The 18,791-nt window shown below is 37.9% G+C and overlaps 1 protein-coding gene across 2 annotated transcripts in view; it reads left to right on the top strand.

The window, feature by feature from the left end:
- LOC137645733 (zinc finger protein ZFP2-like) overlaps positions 1 to 18,791 on the top strand; it is a 480,606-nt gene that overhangs the window by 278,138 nt on the left and 183,677 nt on the right. For both annotated transcript variants that reach the window (XM_068378620.1, XM_068378621.1), the window contains exon 8: positions 15,134 to 15,336. In XM_068378620.1, the coding sequence (XP_068234721.1) occupies positions 15,134 to 15,336 (203 nt within the window). The remainder of the gene's footprint in view (positions 1 to 15,133; positions 15,337 to 18,791) is intronic.

Here is an 18,791-nt window from a genome sequence, read left to right as displayed (position 1 = left end):
GGATATGTTTGAGTTCCAGAACAAGAGGATACCAATTGCTCTTGGGCCACTTGGGAGCCACTAGAGCTTCTGATCCCTTGAAAGTCAATAGTTTATTCAGGACTTTCATTGGAAGGTTGAAATGTGGAAATAGGTAGGTGATAGACCACTGGTTCCAATCCAGGAACATCACATCTGTTCCTGTCGCTTCCTGATCTAAATTTGGTCCTACATACCGGGGAAGCTTCTTCGTGAAGCTCGTCACAAAGAGATTAATTTGCAGTTCTGGGACCTGCTCAAGAATGAAACAGAAGGATTTTGCGTCCAGAGACCATTCTGTTTCCAGAGGCTTGGATCCTGACCGAGTGTCTGCTGTCACATTGCGAACAGCTCCTAGGTGAACTGCTGAGAGATGCCAATTCCTCCACTTTGCTAAAGTGAGGTTGATTAGAATTACATGGTTGATCTGAGGAGACCTCGAGCTCTATCTGTTGACACAGTGGACTATTGTCGTATTGTCAATGACTAATATAATGTGTGATTTCATCTTTGGGTTCAGTCTCTTCAGAGTCAGAAATACTGTCATAGCTTCCAGAATATTGATGTGAAATTTCCAAAACGTAATTGACCACCAGCCCTGTACTTTCTCGGAAGGGGATTGGCCGCCCTCACCAACCTTGTCCCAAGGCATCCGTGTGAATGGTTCTTGAAGGAGGAGGTTACTGCAGAGGGACGTGTGTCAATAAACTCTGGCAGTTGACCATGACTGGAGCTGCTTTCGCATTAAGACCAGGGTTTTGTGGCAAAGATCTCTCTGATCATTTGATGCCTTTCTTCTCCAGAGTCTTGCTTTTAAGATTGGGTCTGTCACAGCAGCGAATTAGAGTGAACCCAAGACACTTTCCTGTTGCCACCTGGTGAATACTCTTGAACGAAGTAGCATCTGACTGAGTTGGTATGTGACTTTAGATTTCAGTTAAGTCCTAGCCACTGGAATTCTTGAGCCCCAGACAGCCTTGACATCTCAAGGTTGATTTGAAAGCCCAGAGACCGGAGTAATTTCATAACTTCTTGAGCTGTCAGAAGACATTCCAACTTCTCACCTGAAGAACTCTGTTCCCTAATTGTTGGACGATGGTTTCGACTAACTTCGTGAAAATCCTTGGAGCTATACTGAGCCTGAAGGTCATAGATGTGAATACATAGGCCTTTCTTGCCAGTCTGAAACCAAGGGAGGGGAAGGAGCACCGACCTATCAAAAGATGCCCATAGGCATCTGTAAGATCTATGGAGACGGTGTAGGCCCCCTTGGGTAGTAGGTCCCGTATTTGCGAGATAGTCAGCATCTGGAACTTGTCATTCAGAATGAATTTGTTTAGTGGGGACAAGTCCAGAATAGTTTGAAGAGTATTTGAATCTTTCTTGAGCACGCAGAAAACCCACCCTTGAAAGTTCATGGATTTTCTGCAACAGATGACTCCCTTCTGGAGAAGATCCTGTACATAATCCTCCAAGAATGGAGGTTTAGGTTGGAAAAATCTCTTGAACTGGGGTGGTTTCTGTCTCCATTTCCAGCCTAGTCCTTTTAAGACTATGCTGTGAGCCCAGGGATCGAACCCCTATCGATTATTGAAAAGGTAAAGTTGTCCCCCTACCGATAGCTCCTTATTGTTGTTGTGAAGGACATATGTCTTTAACCACTTTGTCTCTACTTCCTCGGCCTCTAGACTGACCGCCCTTTCCTGACCTTCCCCAGCCGCTGGCGCTCTTCTTTTGAACTGTGACTGGGTGAAATGTAGTGTTGGCTCTCTAATACACCGGTTTGAAGGCTAGAGACTGTATTACATACTGCTGGGGAACCGTGTACACAGTCTGAGGAATGGCAGCAACTGAGGCTGTCATGACAGGAAAGGATTTCCTTCTCTAAAAGTGTCTTCTAGGATTCTTGCCCTTTGGTTAAGGTCCTTCTCCGGGAGTAAATTTCCTTTTTGAGGACATACCCCATTTTTCTATAAGGCTCTTATTTTCCTGAGCCGCTTTGTCCATGACTTCCGTAACGAATTTCTTGGGGAAGAGGTCTTTTCCCCAGATATTAGAGTTGATCACCTTTCTAGGTTCATATATGATCGTGGCAGTGGCTAGGACGTGTTCTCTACATGGTCTTCTGGCTAGGAAGAAAGCATGGAGGTCTCTATGGAAAATAGCTAGGTGAGTCTTTGACAAGACTGGGAAGAGATCAGATTTGGAATAGTTTCTAATTAGCATCTCTAGCTAAGATTGGAAGGATAAAGAGGCTGGTAGTCTCTCTTTAGCCTTCAATTCTTCCCTTAATAGGAATTCGGGAATTGTAGGAAGTTTTTCATTATACTACTTGCCTCTGATGTCTTCTACTAGATTTCCGACATTAAAAGAATGTTAAACCGTCTTCCCAACTGTTCGAATCATAAGGAAGGGCCAGGAAGACAGGTTTGCACTCCTTTAGCACTGTCAATGGCCTACTCTCCACTTCTGCTTTCTTTGCAGCCTCCAAGCTTTTAGACGCAAAGGGAAAAACAGTATCCTTGGAGGCTACAAAGGTGGCCTGCTTCCTGCCGAAAGCAGTAAGTTGGGTATTAGTGAATTAGCTGTCTTTAGAGCCTTAACCAAAAGAGACTGAGCCTTGCTGTGGTCCAAGAGGATTGTTTCCTTAGTGATCGTATCATTCCTAATTGACGCTTCTGAGTTAAGCCTTACATAGCAGTAAGGATAACTATCGATCAATGGGAAGAATTCCAAGTCCGAGACTGACTTAGAATCCAAACCCTCTCCAATGTGGAGGTACCCTTCACTTAAGACCATATGCTCAGCATAACGCCAAGGGTTCTTAACTGTGCATTCAGGTAGGCTTGAAGATGGGGGAGCTTTAGCAGTAGGTTCCTTTTGTAAAGCTTCTATTCATTATTATTATTATTATTATTATTATTATTATTATTATTAGCTAAGCAACAACCCTAGTTGGAAAAGTAAGATGTTATAAGCCCAAGGGCTCCAACAGGGGAAAATAGCCCAGTGAGGAAAGGAAATAAGGAACAAATAAACGATATAAGTAATGAAAATTAAAATAAAATATTTTAAAAACATTACCAACATTAAAACAGATATTTGATATATAAAATATAAAAGGACTTATGTAAGCCCGTTCAACATAAATACATTTGCTGCGAGTTTGAACTTTTAAAGTTTTACTGATTCAACTACCCGATAAGGAAGATCATTCCACAACTTTATCACAACTGGAATAAAGCTTCTAGAGTACAGTGTAGTATTGAGCCTCATGATTGAGAAGGCCTGACTATTAGAATTAACTGCATATCTAGTATTACGAACAAGATGGAACTGTCCGGTAAGATCAGAATTTAATGGATTGTCAGAATTATAAAAATTCTTATGCAACATGCATAATGAACTAATTGAACGACTGTGCCAGAGATTAATATCTGGATCAGGAATAAGAAATTTAAAAATCGTAAGTTCCTCTCCAACAAATTAAGATGAGAATCAGCAGCTGAAGACCAGACAGGAGACCATTACTCCAAACAAAGTAAAATGAAAGAATTAAAACACTTCTTCAAAATAGATTGATCACCAAAAATCTTGAAAGACTTTATCAATAAGCCAATTTTTTTGTGCAATTGAAGAAGACAGCCCTTATGTGTTTCTCAAAAGTAAATTTTCTGTCTAGAATCGCATCTAAAATTCTAAAAGTCATACAAAGTTGAAGATCCATTATCAATGCTGAGATCAGGATATTGAGGAACCACGGTCCTTGACCTAATTACAACTATACTTTTAGTTTTGTTGGGATTCAACTTCATACCCCATAATTTGCACCATGCACTAATTTTAGGTAGTTCTCTATGAAGGGATTCAGCAACCCTAGATCTACATTCATGAGATAGAATTGATGCAAAGAGAGTAGCATCATCTGTATATACAACAAGCTTGTTTTTTAGACCAAACCACATGTCATGTGTGTATAGTATGAAAAGTAGTGGGCCAAGAACACTACCCTGAGGAACACCATATACCACATTCCTATACTCACTGTGGTGCCCATCAACAACAATGATGCTAAGAAACGACCCAACCACTCCAAGCTATTTGAGTTTAGAAACAAGGGCCTCATAATTAACACGGTCAAAGGCAGAACTAAAATCAAGGCCAATCATACGAACTTCCAGCCCACAATCAAGAGATTTCTTTACAGCATATGGATATTGTCAGAAGGACATCACATGCTCCAAGGCTGTTACGAAACCAAATTGCAAACTAGGGAACAGATGATTACCTTCAGCAACCCTATTAAGACTTTTTGCCAAAAGACGTTCAAAAACTTTATATCATATGGGAGTTATGGAAATTGGACGATAATCAGTTGGACTTAAGCTACCACAAACACATTTACATAGTGGAGTAACATTACCAATTCTCCAACAAGTGCTAAAAGCTCCTCTTCTTGCTAACTTTCTCAAAATAACAGATAACTTTGGAGCTAAGAAATCTTTTGTCTTTATAAAAAACAAACGAAAAGTACCATTTGGATCTACACCCCCATAAGCGTCAAGGTCCATCACGAGAGCATTAATTTCATGAGATCGAAAATCTAAACTAGTTAGTTTAGTCTCAGGAAAACTGGAGAGGAAGTTCGAGTTTCTCATTACTCTGCTTGCTGTCAAACGCATCTGCCAAAAGGGTTGCCTTTTCGTTTGGACAGTGAGTGACAGAGCCATCTAGTTTAAGTAAAGGACGAATTGTTGCATCGACACCAAAGAGTGCAGATTTAAGGGTAGTCCACCACTTATGCTCCTGAGTTGTACTAGAAAGGGTTTCTTTTATGGTTAAATTGTATTCTTTTTCAGTTGAAGCATAAACTCTCTGAGCAAAAGCTCAAGCTGAGTATAGTTATTCCAGGTCAAATCTGATCTGTTATCCCTCCAAAAATTATATGCCTCCTGCTTCTCCAAATAAGCACGTTTACAATCATCATTGAACCACAGTTTGTCCGTCACTCGCTACCTTAGTACACGAGAAGGGATACGCCTATCAATTATGCTGACTAGATTCTCATTTAAAGGGACTACAGGATTAACACTACTATACAATTGTGATCAATTCAAGCCTAAAAGATCATGCAAAATCCTATTCCAGTCTTCTTGAGATTTCATATAAATCTTGCATGAGTAAGATACATTAAAGACAGGCTGCCCAGTCTTCACTGGAAATGAAATCAAGGCATGATCAGATGTCCCAACTGGAGAACAGACCTTACTTGTTAAAATGGCAGGGGAGTCAGTGTATACGCGGTCCAAGCAATTACCAGACCTGTGAGAACCCTCACTTATGATTTGCGTACAGCTTGACTCAGAGGCAAAGTCTAAAGCTCCAAAGCCATGGTGATCAGTAGGAGAAACAATTTAACCACTCCCTATGGTGAGCATTGAAATCACCAATAAAGACAAAAGAGGCCTTTCTATCATCTTCTTGTATCCTAGCCATAATGGTAAGAAGACAATCAAAGATAGAATCATCCATGTCTGGATTCCGGTAGATCGAACACAAATAGAACTTGTTATGCCTGCCATAAACTTTTATTACCTGAATCTCATGACATCCACAATCATAGCAGGACTTATGAGAAGCAGGGTACTCAGTCCTAATATACACTGCCATTCCCCTGGCCCTAGGGATGGTATTGCGTTTCAGCATTATTGACTTCTTAAAACCAGTTATAAGGAGCTCAGATGAGTTCCTCATATTAGAAACCAAAGTTTCTGAGCACAAAAGAATATCATACTGTCTGGACGCAACTGTAAGGTTTTGAATATTTGCATGAAGACCACGTATATTGCGATGCAGTAGACGATATTGACGAAATCTAGGACGAACTAGTCTCGGATTTTGCTCAATGTCTCCAGAGAGCATAAGAATTAATAAATTAACAAGAGTGATACCATGAAATATGTACAGAAATATAAATAAAGTGATTGATCAAACCCTTAGACTATAGAAGAAAAGTCAGGTAAAACTGGTCAACATGGAGGAGCTGATACACCATGCAAGTCTAAATATTCTCCAAAATAGCCAATTCAACTGAATGGTGGACAGAAAGGATGGTTTTAAAAAGAAAAAGAATCAGATAAGGAAAAGACAACCTCTTAATAAACCACCAGGCATCGATGGCCTTGTTATCAAGCATGCCCAATACACCATTTCAAAAAAACAAGTGGACAAAAAAAAAAAAATTAAAAAAAAATAAAAAGATAAAAAAGTAAAAAAATACAAAAAATATATAAGATAGAATAGTGTGCCTGAGTGTACCCTCAAGCAAGAGAACTCTAACCCAAGACAATGTAAGACCATGGGACAGAGTCTATCGCACTACCCAAGACTAGAGAACATTGGTTTGATTTTGGAGTCTCCTTCTCCTAGAAGAGCTGCTTACCATAACTAAAGATTCTCTTCTACCCTTACCAAGAGGAAAGTAGCCACTGAATAACTACAGTACAGTAATTAGTCCCTTGATCGATGAAGTGTTTGGTAATCTGTGTTGTTAGGTGTATGAAGAAAGACGAGAATGTGTAAAGAATAGGCCAGACTATTGGTTGTATGTGTAGGCAAATAAAAAATGAGCTGTAACCAGAGAGGGGGATCCAGTGTATTACTGTCAGGCCAGTCAAAGAATCCAATAACTCTCTAGCAGTAGTATCTCAACAAGTGGCTAGTGCCCTGGCCAAACTACTATCTGGTCATTAGGTCCGCTTGAGAATGTTCATGTTTGGCGGCTAGGTTTTCCATGAAATCTTTCATGGACTCAATAAATTCCATTTGACCTGGAAACAAAGTTTTATCCTGCGTAGGAACAGGGTTTGAAGAGAAGCTGGGGCCTGAGCAACAGGGATGAGGGAACAAGCTAAAGAAATATTGGGAACTGTACTCCCCCTATGTACATCCAATGGCTCCTCAGAGGCCTCCATGGTCAGCAGGATCCTCTCCCTCTCTGAAGACACAGAAGAAGTTGTTGACATGTTGTCGGCATCTAGTCTCATGACTTGCAGAGCGTCCCAATCTTCATCATCCGCATGATCTACTGGTACCTGTGGGAGTTGAAGCACTGATAACTGATGACCAGAAACAGCGGTCACCTCAGCCTTGGGAAAGAGGGGGTCCTCAAGTTCCATAGAAGGAAGATAAGGTGCACCTTGTTGAGAGCTCTTCTGGAAGCCTCTAACCCAGTGACAAATTGTCTTCCGACTCCGTGCTTCCACATCCAAGGAGACATCGGTGGTGAGGAAGCTGGCACGAAGGAAGGTCCTTGCAAACCTAACAGTTAGTTGGTTCCCAGAGTGCAAGAGACCCTCAGGAAACATAACAGTCTGCATGTTTCCGGAAAGTCTTGTGGCCAGAGTGCAACTTGTCCAACCTGGTACAAGTGACCATTGAATACACTATTTCATCAGCAACCTATAAAGAAGGAAAAATTTCAATGAGTAAAAATCATTAAAATATTTTCATTCTTAAGATTAGGCATATATAAGAAAAATTACATAAAAATTATGCTTAAAAAAAATTAATCCTAGCATAAATATTCCTACTATCTAAAAAATGTCTAAGACTATAAAGCAATGGAGACTCATGCCAAACAGCTCAGAAATCATCGGAGATATTTGCAAAACTATCAATGACACTGTGGTAGGAATATGTAGGAAAGGGTCACATGAAAGGAACACCAAAGTCAGTCTAATAGACAACCTAAAATGGCAATGTCACCTATCATACTGCCTAAGCCAGCAACAACTGCCCTCAAAGCAGCAGTAGCTGGGTTAATGTGGCAGCTATTTCTAGCAACCATGATAAAAACTGACCTTTCAACACCCCAGACATGTCGACAAAATGCGGCAGAGGCATTGTCAAGTTGACAAGAAGAGAGGGGACAATCCCATAGGGAAGGGTCCACAATTAAGGGGAGAGGTACAGGAATGAAAGGCAGTGGATAAGGAAACCTGGCTTGACCTGGTCATTTTCATTGACTTATGAAAGGAGGTGGTTTTAGCCTGTAAGATTATGAGAGCCGTACAGGACAGCCAAGAATTGGAAATTAAAAGGATGTCCTGACAACCAGGCGAGATCCAATCGACCAACTTGAGGGGACAATGATCCTTAGATATGGAAGAGGAGAGGAAGGAGCAGATGACCAGTCTGAGGCTGCAGCTAAGGTGGTAGAGGGAATGTCACATGGCCAACACACATTCAGTGCTAGAATAACTCAAGTTGACAAGACCGGAAGCAGGGACAGAAGGCGACACTTCTGCCAAAAAAAACTAACCAGGCAAAGGAATCAAGACTCCGCAGCAAGAGGTACATAACAGGAGGAAAAGCTGCAATCACAGAACAGGTAACTGCTTAGGTGACAGAGGAGAACCCCAAGGGGTACCAACTCTTTGCCTGTATAGGTCTCTTTTTATGCAACATTTCGGAGAACATAGGGAATCGACTTTCATATAGCCTGATGGCTCCAAATCTGATGATGATATTGGATTTGGAGTATATAGTAGTGCTTTGAATTATAGTGGTACACTTCCTCTAGTATCGTCTATATTTGCGGTGGAACTATATGCCATGCTAACCATTATTGAAATAAAAAAAACGTTAAAAGAGGACAATTTTACCATCTGTAGTGATGCAAGAAGTGTCCTACAAGCTTTAACATTTTTTAATTCTAGTGACCCTATAATTTTAAAGATTTTAGAGTGGCTTTTTATTATTGGGCTGAGAGGTATACCGGTTCAATTTCGCTGGGTTCTGGCACATGTATGCATGTTTGGAAATAAGAAGGCAGATTTCTTGGCTAAGAATAGTACAGCTGAGTTGCTACCAAGAGTGTATCCCATTCTCTGGGAGGATTTTATACCTAGCATCAAGAATTTTAGTTATAATAACTGGCAACGGCATTGGGATGGTTTAGTTGATAAGATGAGAGAAATAATGAATGCTACATCTCCTTGGAGGTGTAACATGATGCCCCGAAAGTGAGAGGCACTCATTGTCGTCTCCGCATTGGTCACACTCGGTTGACACACAAGTTTCTGTTAACTGGCCAACACCAGCAATATTGCGATGAATGTTTGTTACTCTTGGCAGTGAAGCATTTGATGACCAAATGCCCCACTTATAGTACCAAAAGAAATAGATATCTGTTTGAGGCTCAAGATGAATATGGCAGGTTCATCCTTGCCAAGATTCTTGGACAGGATGTGTTGTAATATGCCACTAGTATTTTCAGATTTATTTCAGAAGCAGGTCCTCTGAAAGTTATTTAAATGTTATAAGGACATCTTCACTTCTGTGGTTTTAAATTGAATACTTTTTTATTCTTCATATGTAACAAACAATATTGGCATCAATGATCTCCGATTTCAGGATGCCAGAGAATTCTAGATTAATCAATCAATCTTTTAACTATCTCTTGCAGAGGGTGTCATAGCTCCACTCAGACAAGTAAAACAAAAACCCTACCCTTTGAAGCAGCGTTGGGGCCGTTAGGCATGAGCTATGCTCGAGTGCGTGCTTTCCTTAGTGGGTCGTTGTGCGCAAGTCATCACCCAGCACTGCCGTACCGTTTCACATTTGAGAATTTTCATAACGACACTGTGATGTATTCCTTGTAACATGTTTTTGTCATAAAACTCGTAATTTATTAGTATTGTTAAGTTTCTATGCCTCCTTCCCTAATGTGTGACTTTGAAAGAAGTGATTCCTGAATAATTGTTAATAAATTCACAAATTCATTAAGTCAATGACCCCTGAATAATTGTTAAAAGTTCACAAATTCATTAAGACAAAGCGACCCATGAATAGTTATTAATAAGCTCACAAAAATTCTTAAAGTAATCTATAATTAACTATTAATAATATCACATTATCGATGTTAGTGATAAATTATGTAATAAGAATCTGTCATAAAAATTAAACTTTTTTTCATTCTCCCGCCTCCTGAGATGATTTTATATATTTCATTGTGCTTGATTTTAAAATTTTATGCCATATCCACTTGAGCATCAAAAGAAATTACTTACAGTAACTTATGCCGAAGATAACGACATGTGTCTTTTAGTTCAAATCAAAGAAGGTTTTTTAGTAATCAAGTCCAGCTTTGGTATGTTAGTAAAGATCTTTGTTTTTGTTTTTTAATAAGAAACTGCATTTCAGCTGTTACCAGATACAAGTTAAAGAGATGTAAGTGAAGTTGATTTAAGAACGTATTTGGACTTGTCAATTCAGTTGGAATCCAAGTTAGAAGAAAGGGATCAGGACAGCAGACACAAGACCTGGTACCTTAAACTACCATTTACAAACTAATTGAGCAGGATTTGCTTTTACAGTTTGTGTATTACCTTTTTTTTCTCTGGATAAAAGGTTAAGACGGATATGTCTGGGTATACTATAGGCTTAATAATGAACTCGAGAAGGGTTGGAAGCAAAGGATTCACCTACCTGAAAATTAGAACATGATTTCGAGAGTCTGGCTACTCTTGATTTTAAAGATATTTAATTTATCACAATACGTTATCTCTTGGGGGCAGAGAAAAAGGAAGTATTCATCTCAAAACTTTGTTTTCTTTTATTGTACCCCCTTTCTGAGGACAAAAGGATCTCTCATTATACTCTCTGCCTCTTTTGTATCAAAGCATTTAGTTACTGGAATGCCAAATTCAATTAGAATCTCAGATAGAAGAATGAGCCAGGAGTTCAGATGTATTATCTACTCCTTAACATCTGGCTGTGGACCAAGGGCTTGTGATCAGACTGTGTACACAGTGATCTATGGTGTGAATAAAAGTAAGTGGACAACCCAATCAATTTTGCAAAATATTTGAATGAATCATAATTGTTCGTAAAAAATAATTGTAGACCAATAATAATGTGCGTATTATTTAAGTAATTTATACTTGATATATCTTTTTGTGGTTGGTATGCAGTTTTCACTCACCTCTTTTGTGAAAACTATATGTTGGTGTAGTATGGGGTTTTGAAAGAAGGTTTTATTTTTGTATGGGGTAAAGCAAATAAAACTACTAAGCATTCTGTTATCAAGGCAGACATGAAATATTAATACCATTTGTAAGACACGATGTATCATGTTGGTCTGAGTGTTATTTGATTTTAAAATTAGTTACTTTTAATCTCTCTTCATCACACACCCTCCTCCAAAGGAATGTGGTTGTCAACTTGATGTGTGTAATTTAAGATTCATTGAAATGGACAAAATTTTGATAAAATTTATGATTTCAATACTTACATGGTAGTCATATATTTCCATCCTCCTCCACATTTTTAGTTATTTCAAGAGATTAGGGTATGTACAAGTCCTCGACAGGAATTTTCATTGTATAGAGTACTGGTTATAAGTATGCAATTGGTTAATGATCCTCTTATGGTGCCATCTATCAGGACACGGTTAGGTGTCACAGGGGAGGGAAAGATGGAAGAAAGGGAGAAAGAGAAACTTTTCTCTATTTTTATTAGATGCCATTAGGCTTTGGTGATTTTAGCATGATGACTACCAGGTAAGCATTAAAACAAGGAAAATCTTGCTTTTTACCACTTTGTATTAAAATGTAGAGGAGATAATTTTTCAACCATGATTAGGTCACTGTCGGACTCCCATAAACATGTGTTAGCTCTTCACCCGCATCTGGTTTCCTCTTGGATTCAAACAAAGTAACTAAGATTATTGATCAATTCTCTCATGGAACACATTTCAAGGCTTCAAGGTCAGTCTTGTAATGTCCTTCAACTTTGCTATTTTCTCTTCAGTAACGTTTTCTACTTTTTATTACTTTCATTCTAAGCGGCTTGGATTGGCAAAACCCCAATTTCCATCCTCGCCTTCCTCCAGGAGAAGAGCTTTCATCTTTCAGGAGGTATCAAGGTTTTAATGAGAGAAGCCAATTACTTTTCAAGAGCTGATGTTCCCGCTAAGAGACCGACTTGTGAACTGGGAATTTCTTCATCCAAGACCCTGAGTTCTACCAATTCTCAGAGAGGGATAACAGATCCCTTTCCATTCCCTCTCTCCTCTTCCATTCCCTCTGATTTCGTTCCCATGTTATACAAACAACCTGAGCAAGTTACTGGCTATATCATCAAAATCTTGGAACTTTTTAGAGAACCAAGTATTAATAGAAGAGGTTATAGTTCTCGCCATGGCTTTATAAAAAAAAAAAAATTTGTACCTCCACCAACGAAGTTGGAAGGAGGTTATGTTTTACCCCTCTTTTTGTGTTTGTTTGTTTGTGAGCAACTTATTAACCACAATTTTATTCGTAGAGTAATGAAACTTGCAGGGATTAACTGTTATGTAAAAAGCTGGAAATTATTAAAATTAGGAAGGTCAAGGTCAAAGATCAAGGTCACTGTCAAGCAAAATGTCCAATTCACGTAATCAGCTTTAAGTTTGGACATTGTTGTCACAGACTTCAAGCTTGGTTCATATTTGAGTGTGAAAATCCACGCCAATTAATACATGTTAAGGTCAAACGTCAAGGTCAAGAAATAAGCTGCCGTGGCGGAGGTCTGCTCTGTACTGAATGCTTCTTTAGTTTAAGCCGTATAATCATCTGGGGATTAGAGACTGGTTTTGGATATTACGTTATTAAACAATTTCACTAGCCTAACATGATTCTTTTATGGCAATTTGTCTACAGTATTTACTGCCATATGGAGATAGGATTAGAGTGTTTTCATCAACTTGGTGATCTCCTACTTCCCGTACCCATTCATCTAGACTTCAAAGATCTGTTGCTGCTCTTGTGCAGAAATAGTGTGTGTGCCAGTTCAAGTCATACTTATTTTGATTGGTGTGAATTAAAACTAATTTCGACAGAATTCCTAAGTTTTTGCAATTTATATTTTATGAAAAGAAATTCTAAGTGGCAACCAATAAAGGATATATTTCCATACTCAATTCATTGAGTACTTAAGTATGTAGGTATCATCAGAAGTGATTAGGGATATATTTATAGATTCTAATTTTGAAAAACTACCTTCCAATCAGTTTAGATATAGTTCAGAGATACTAGTGTGATTCATCTTATGAACCAGAACCACTTGATATGATTAGTCTGGAAAGAATTGACGGTGAAAACGTTTCATTGAAAGTTTATTATGGAAGAAAAGCTTTTATTATAGATTAGGTGCCTAACTTATGCTGTGGGGTTAGGATTTCTAATTGTCACGAATCTAAAAGTCCTCGTGTTTTCGCATAAGGGGCCTCATCAATCAAGCACAGGCTCAGTGATTGGGACAACTAAATGCCATGACAAAGAGTTTTTACGATTCATTATTTTAGAAAGGTACTGTAATAGGTTGGCCAGGGCACCAGCCACCCGTTGAGATACTACCGCTAGAGAGTTATGAGGTCCTTTGATTGGCCAGACAGTACTACATTGGAGCCTTCTCTCTGCTTACAGTTCACTTTTCCTTTGCCTACACATACACCGAATAGTGTGGCTTATCCTTTACAGATTCTCCTCTGTCCTCATTCACCTAACAACACTGAGATTACCTAACAATTCTTCATCACCTACGGGATTAACTACTGCACTGTATTTGTTCAGTGACTACTTTCCTCTTGGTAAGGGTAGAAGATATTCTTTAGCTATGGTAAGAAGCTCTTTTAGGAGAAGGATACTCCAAAATCAAACTCTGACCAGTCTTGGGTAGTGCCGTAGCCTCTGTACCATGATCTTCCAGTGTCTTGGGTTAAAGTTCTCTTGCTTGAGGGTACACTGGCACACTATTCTATCTAATTTCTCTTCCTCTTGTTTTGCTAAAGTTTTTATAGTTTATAAAGGAAATATTTTTTTTAATGTTACTGTTCATAAAATATTTAATTTTTCCTTGTTTCCTTTCCTCACTGGGCTATTTTCCCTGTTGGGCCCCTGGACTTGTAGTATCCTGCTTTTCCAACATTTCTGTAGCTTACCAAGTAATGAAAAGTTTGATAATAATAATAATAATAATAATAATAATAATAATAACAATAAAGGCTTTGCATACAACTAAATATTATTCGATAATAGTTTTTATGCTTTTGGCGTGAGACATTTCAAGTTCATTCGAGAATATTAATTGTAAGTACAGGAAGGTGGGTGCTTTAATTATCAGAAGTATAAAACTCTATATTTATGGCTTGGAGGGTATTTGGGTGTTATAAAGTTATATTTGTAGTCTGAAGGAGCTTTGTACATTTTAGTGAGAACATGGGGTTTCTTGTTAGTAATCGGCAGTAAGTATATGGGAAATCCTCATATTTCAGTGTATAACAAGTTAGCTTGGCAAGTAAGGACTGGCAGAAATAGGATAGCATACGGTTCAGAAAGGGAGTGTTTGAAGTTGCTAGTGACATGAATACCTGCTTTCCTCCTACTTATCTGCAGGTCACATTAGGTCTGACCCCGCCTCCGCACCACTTTAGGTTTTTTTAGGGGGGGTGGGGCGCTGGGAGAGGGAGGAATGTTAGGGGTTCATTAAGACTTTGAATGATATGAAAACAAGTGAGGTAATGTAAGGTCCTGAACCTCTAGGCAAGTTATTTGTCCTACACAGTTGGTGCATACCTTTTATTAAACACGGACAAGGTAGTACAGACAAGGAGAAAATGAGTTATGAGAGAATTTATTTTAGTGTCGACAGGCTCTTGCTTCAAGAATATAGCAATGTGACCTGCAGATAATTATCTAAATACATTGATTTTATCATTTGAATGTAGTTTAATTTATTGTACTTTTATATTCCATATGATTCTCAAGGTTTGAGAAGTAGTTATTCATACTAAGTACCGCACACCAGTTTAGCACTTTATTGAATATTGCACAAAGACTTGGTATCTTTAATGGTTATATGTTTTGTTGATAGATTTTTATTTTAGCAATGTTTTACTTAATTTGAAATGGTTTATTTATATATAACAAAATTCAAAATGAAGATACTTGATTGTCTAACTTTAATGTTCAGTAATATCCAGAAAGTTCTTATGTTTGACAGGACTTGGCTGGGTGGTTTTTCTGGATATAATTGATAATTAATTCAATGATTCTTGTCCTTAATGTTTTAGGTGCACCATATGTCACAAGAGGTTCACCCAGTCAGGTGTGTTGCAAACGCACATGTTAACTCACTCCGATAAGTTTGCACACTTATGTGACATATGTGGTCGCTCCTTTAGACAGCGATCTCAGCTTGTAACGCACCGTCGTCGCCACCAAGGCATTCGTCCATTTGCCTGTTCAGAGTGTGAGAGTAAATTTACTACCAAAGGTAAGATCTCTCATATTTCTTTTCCTACAGTATTTTAATGAATATTGAATTGATCTAATATTATTGTAAAGATGTGATTTCTGCAAGTATCTGCTAAGTTTTTATATTTTGTATATAAGAATTATAGTGAACTTCTTAACCTTTTGAAAAGAAAAAAAAATCACAGGGAACCAGAAAAACGTGAAAACAACGGACTTTTAACGATAAAATTTGCTATTTCAATACTTACCAGTTGTTTACCTTGCTTTCTTCCCGAAGCATTATGAATTAAAATGATAACTACTCTCCCACACTCCAGTTGCCTTCCCCCATCCTAGAAGTAAATGGTAGGCCACATCATCTGTGGTGATCTATGGTAAACAATTTGGAGTGGGTATGTTTCATATTTGAAGTTGTCTCAAACCCTGAAAATCTAACGACATGACTATTCAATGAGGAGGGGAGGGGGGAATTAGGTGAACCACTAGTATGTATTCAAATAGATTCTATTTTTAAATTGACATTTATTTCATTGAAACATACATGTGGTTCGCCATCTTTATAGAAAGTGGAAGAAAGAGATTAAAGAAAAAGTAATATATGACAATACATTTACATCATTAACATTTTTAGAGCAAAAACTGATACGTTTAAACAAAATATTATTAATAGACACAAGTGGAGGGGGTGTGAACTGTAACTTTTATGGAAATTAGGAATAAAATTTGATCCATTTTTTTTTTTTTTGCCAAAAATATAGAAATGATAGGATGAAATAATTGAGCTTCAGCATCCTTACGAAGAAGACCTAAAGAAAATAATAGGATAATTTTTATTCACTGAAAGGAATTTAGATAAGAAAAAAGAAATATTAATTTTGATGTGGAGAAAAAGACAAATCTATTAAAGAAAGATAAAATCAAATAACCTGAGTATTATAAGTGCCTTTGCAAGTCTATGGCTCAACCCCGAATTTGAACCTTTGTTAAGAGCATACGTTTATTCAAGCGAAAAGATGAACATTTTACGAGTAAGTATCAATTAAACATCAGGTGAGTATAGAAATAGTTGTAAAACTCTCATTCCTGATGAACACACTGTTTTGAGTCCATATTTCCATACCTAATTATTTATTGTTTCTTTGGCTCTTAAGATACATCATACTTTACAGACATGATGATAGTGGACAGTTGCAGTGCCTACATCTTTGGACTGTAATAAACATTCCAATTTTGTGAATTTTCCATTGGTACAGGAACAGTCTTGCCCTGTAAATCTTACCAATAGGTTAACAAGGTTTTTAGGGGATACCAGGTTAACTGGCTCTATAGATCAGCATTATTCTCTAACGAAGTATCACGAATTTAGGATGAAATGGGCCTAATTTAGAACGAAATAACAATATATTAGAACGAAATCGAAATGACACTCTTACAATAAAACGGCATCAATTAGAAATGAAATGCCGATAATTTAAAACAATGAATCAAAATTTAGAACTCAATGCCGCTAACTTGAAACAAGCAGCATAACGCGAATTTTAAGCAAATTGGCACTAGTTCCGTCCAAATAAACACAATCGTGAGCGTAATGGCACTTTTGAATTTAGCAATAAATACTTACATAGTTAGGCTTGCATTGGGGTTGGCTTAGGCACCAGCCACTCGTTGAGATACTACCACTAAAGAGTTATTTGGTTCTTTGACTGGCTAGGTGTACTACATTGGATACTTCTCTGGTCACGGCTCGTTTTTTCTTTACCTACATATACATTGAATAAGCTGACATATTCGTTACACATTCTCCTCTTTCCTCATACACCTGACAACTCGCTCACTCACTCACTCGGGTTACATCACTGCCGGCGGACCATCATGATCCTTCTGTTAGCCTTATTCCTTGCAATTTTGAATTCCTTTCTTTTATCCTCATTACCTGTATCCTGCAGCGAACTATTTCTGCATTTTGTTCTTTTATCGGCTTTGCTGCGAAATCCTGATCGAAACCTTTCTTTGTTCTTTCCTCTTCTTCTTTGTACAAAACTAAGCTAATCAAGCAATTGTTCCTTATTCAAGGGGTCAACTACTGCACTTTAATTGTTCAGTGGCTACTTTCCACTTATAAGAGTAGAAGAGATTTTAGCCAAGGTAAGCAGTTCTTCTAGGAGAAGGAAACTCCAAAATCAAACCCTTATTCTCTAGTCTTGGGTTGTGTCATAGCCTCTGTACTATGGTCTTCCACTGTCTTAAAGGTACAATCAGTCACACTATTCTATGTTTTTTTTTTTTTTTTTTTTTTTTTTTGAATGGTGTGTTGGAAAGGCATAACATAAGGGCCAGGAATGCCTGATTGTTTATCAAGAGGTTGTCTTTTACTTATGTTTCTTCATCTTCGTCATAAGTATTCATTTTCAAAACGATCATACTGTCCTTCCATCAATTGAAATGGCTATCCTGGAGGGTACTTAGCCTTTCATGTTGTGCGGGCTCTGCCATATTGACTAATTTTATCTGACATTTTATCTTTAGCTTATGGGTTGTATCAGTCACCTTATATATATTTCTGCACATACTGTTTTTGTTATCATTATTTTTAACTTTGTATTTAAATATGATGAGTCTTGTTTTATTGCTTTTGATTCTTTTTTTTTTTTTTTTTTTTTTTTTGGAGATATTGAGCAGAATCCAGGAGCAGTACTTCCTAGACTTTAACAGTGTCGTCTACTGTATTGCATTAATTTTGGACTGCGTGCCAGTATTCAAGACCTTACAGTTGCCTCTATGCAGTACAGTATTCTATTATGCTCAGAAGCTTTGGTTTCTCAAACGAGGCACTCATCTGAGCTCCTTATTACAGGTCTAAAGAAGCCAATAATTTTGAAACATTATACCATTCCTAGGGGAAGAGGCTTGGCAGTATATATTAAGGCTGAGTACCCTGCTTCTCATAAGTCCAGCTATGCATGTAGAGGGCATATGATTCAAGTAATAAAGTTTTTGGTAAGCATAACAATTTCTATTTGTGTTCGATCTACCGGAATCCAGATTTGGATAAATCTATCTTTGATGGTCTTCTTACCATTATGATTTCAACGTTCACCATATTGAGTAGATTTTGCCTCTTAATGAGGCTTTGAGCAAGTCATAAATAAAGCTTCTCACAGGTTTGGTAACGGTTTCGACCAAGTATACTGACTCCCTTGGCATTATAGTAAGTAAGGTTGGTTTTCTAGTTGGTACATCCAGTCATTCCTTATTTTGTTATTAAGACTGAGCAGCCTGTCCCTGATGGGTCATATTCAAATAAGATTTATATGAAATCTATAGTCAACTAGAATGGTATTTTGTGTGATCTTTTGAACTTTAATTGGTCAAAATTGTATAAAATTGTGAGCAGGTTTGTCTCTTGGATGAGAATTTAGTTACCATAGATGATAGGCATATCCCTTCTCGTGTGCTAAAACACCGAGTGAAAGA

The sequence above is a fragment of the Palaemon carinicauda genome, chromosome 8, assembly GCF_036898095.1.
Source record: "Palaemon carinicauda isolate YSFRI2023 chromosome 8, ASM3689809v2, whole genome shotgun sequence".
NCBI classification, from domain to species: domain Eukaryota; kingdom Metazoa; phylum Arthropoda; class Malacostraca; order Decapoda; family Palaemonidae; genus Palaemon; species Palaemon carinicauda.
This window is presented reverse-complemented; position numbering and strand designations above follow the sequence as displayed.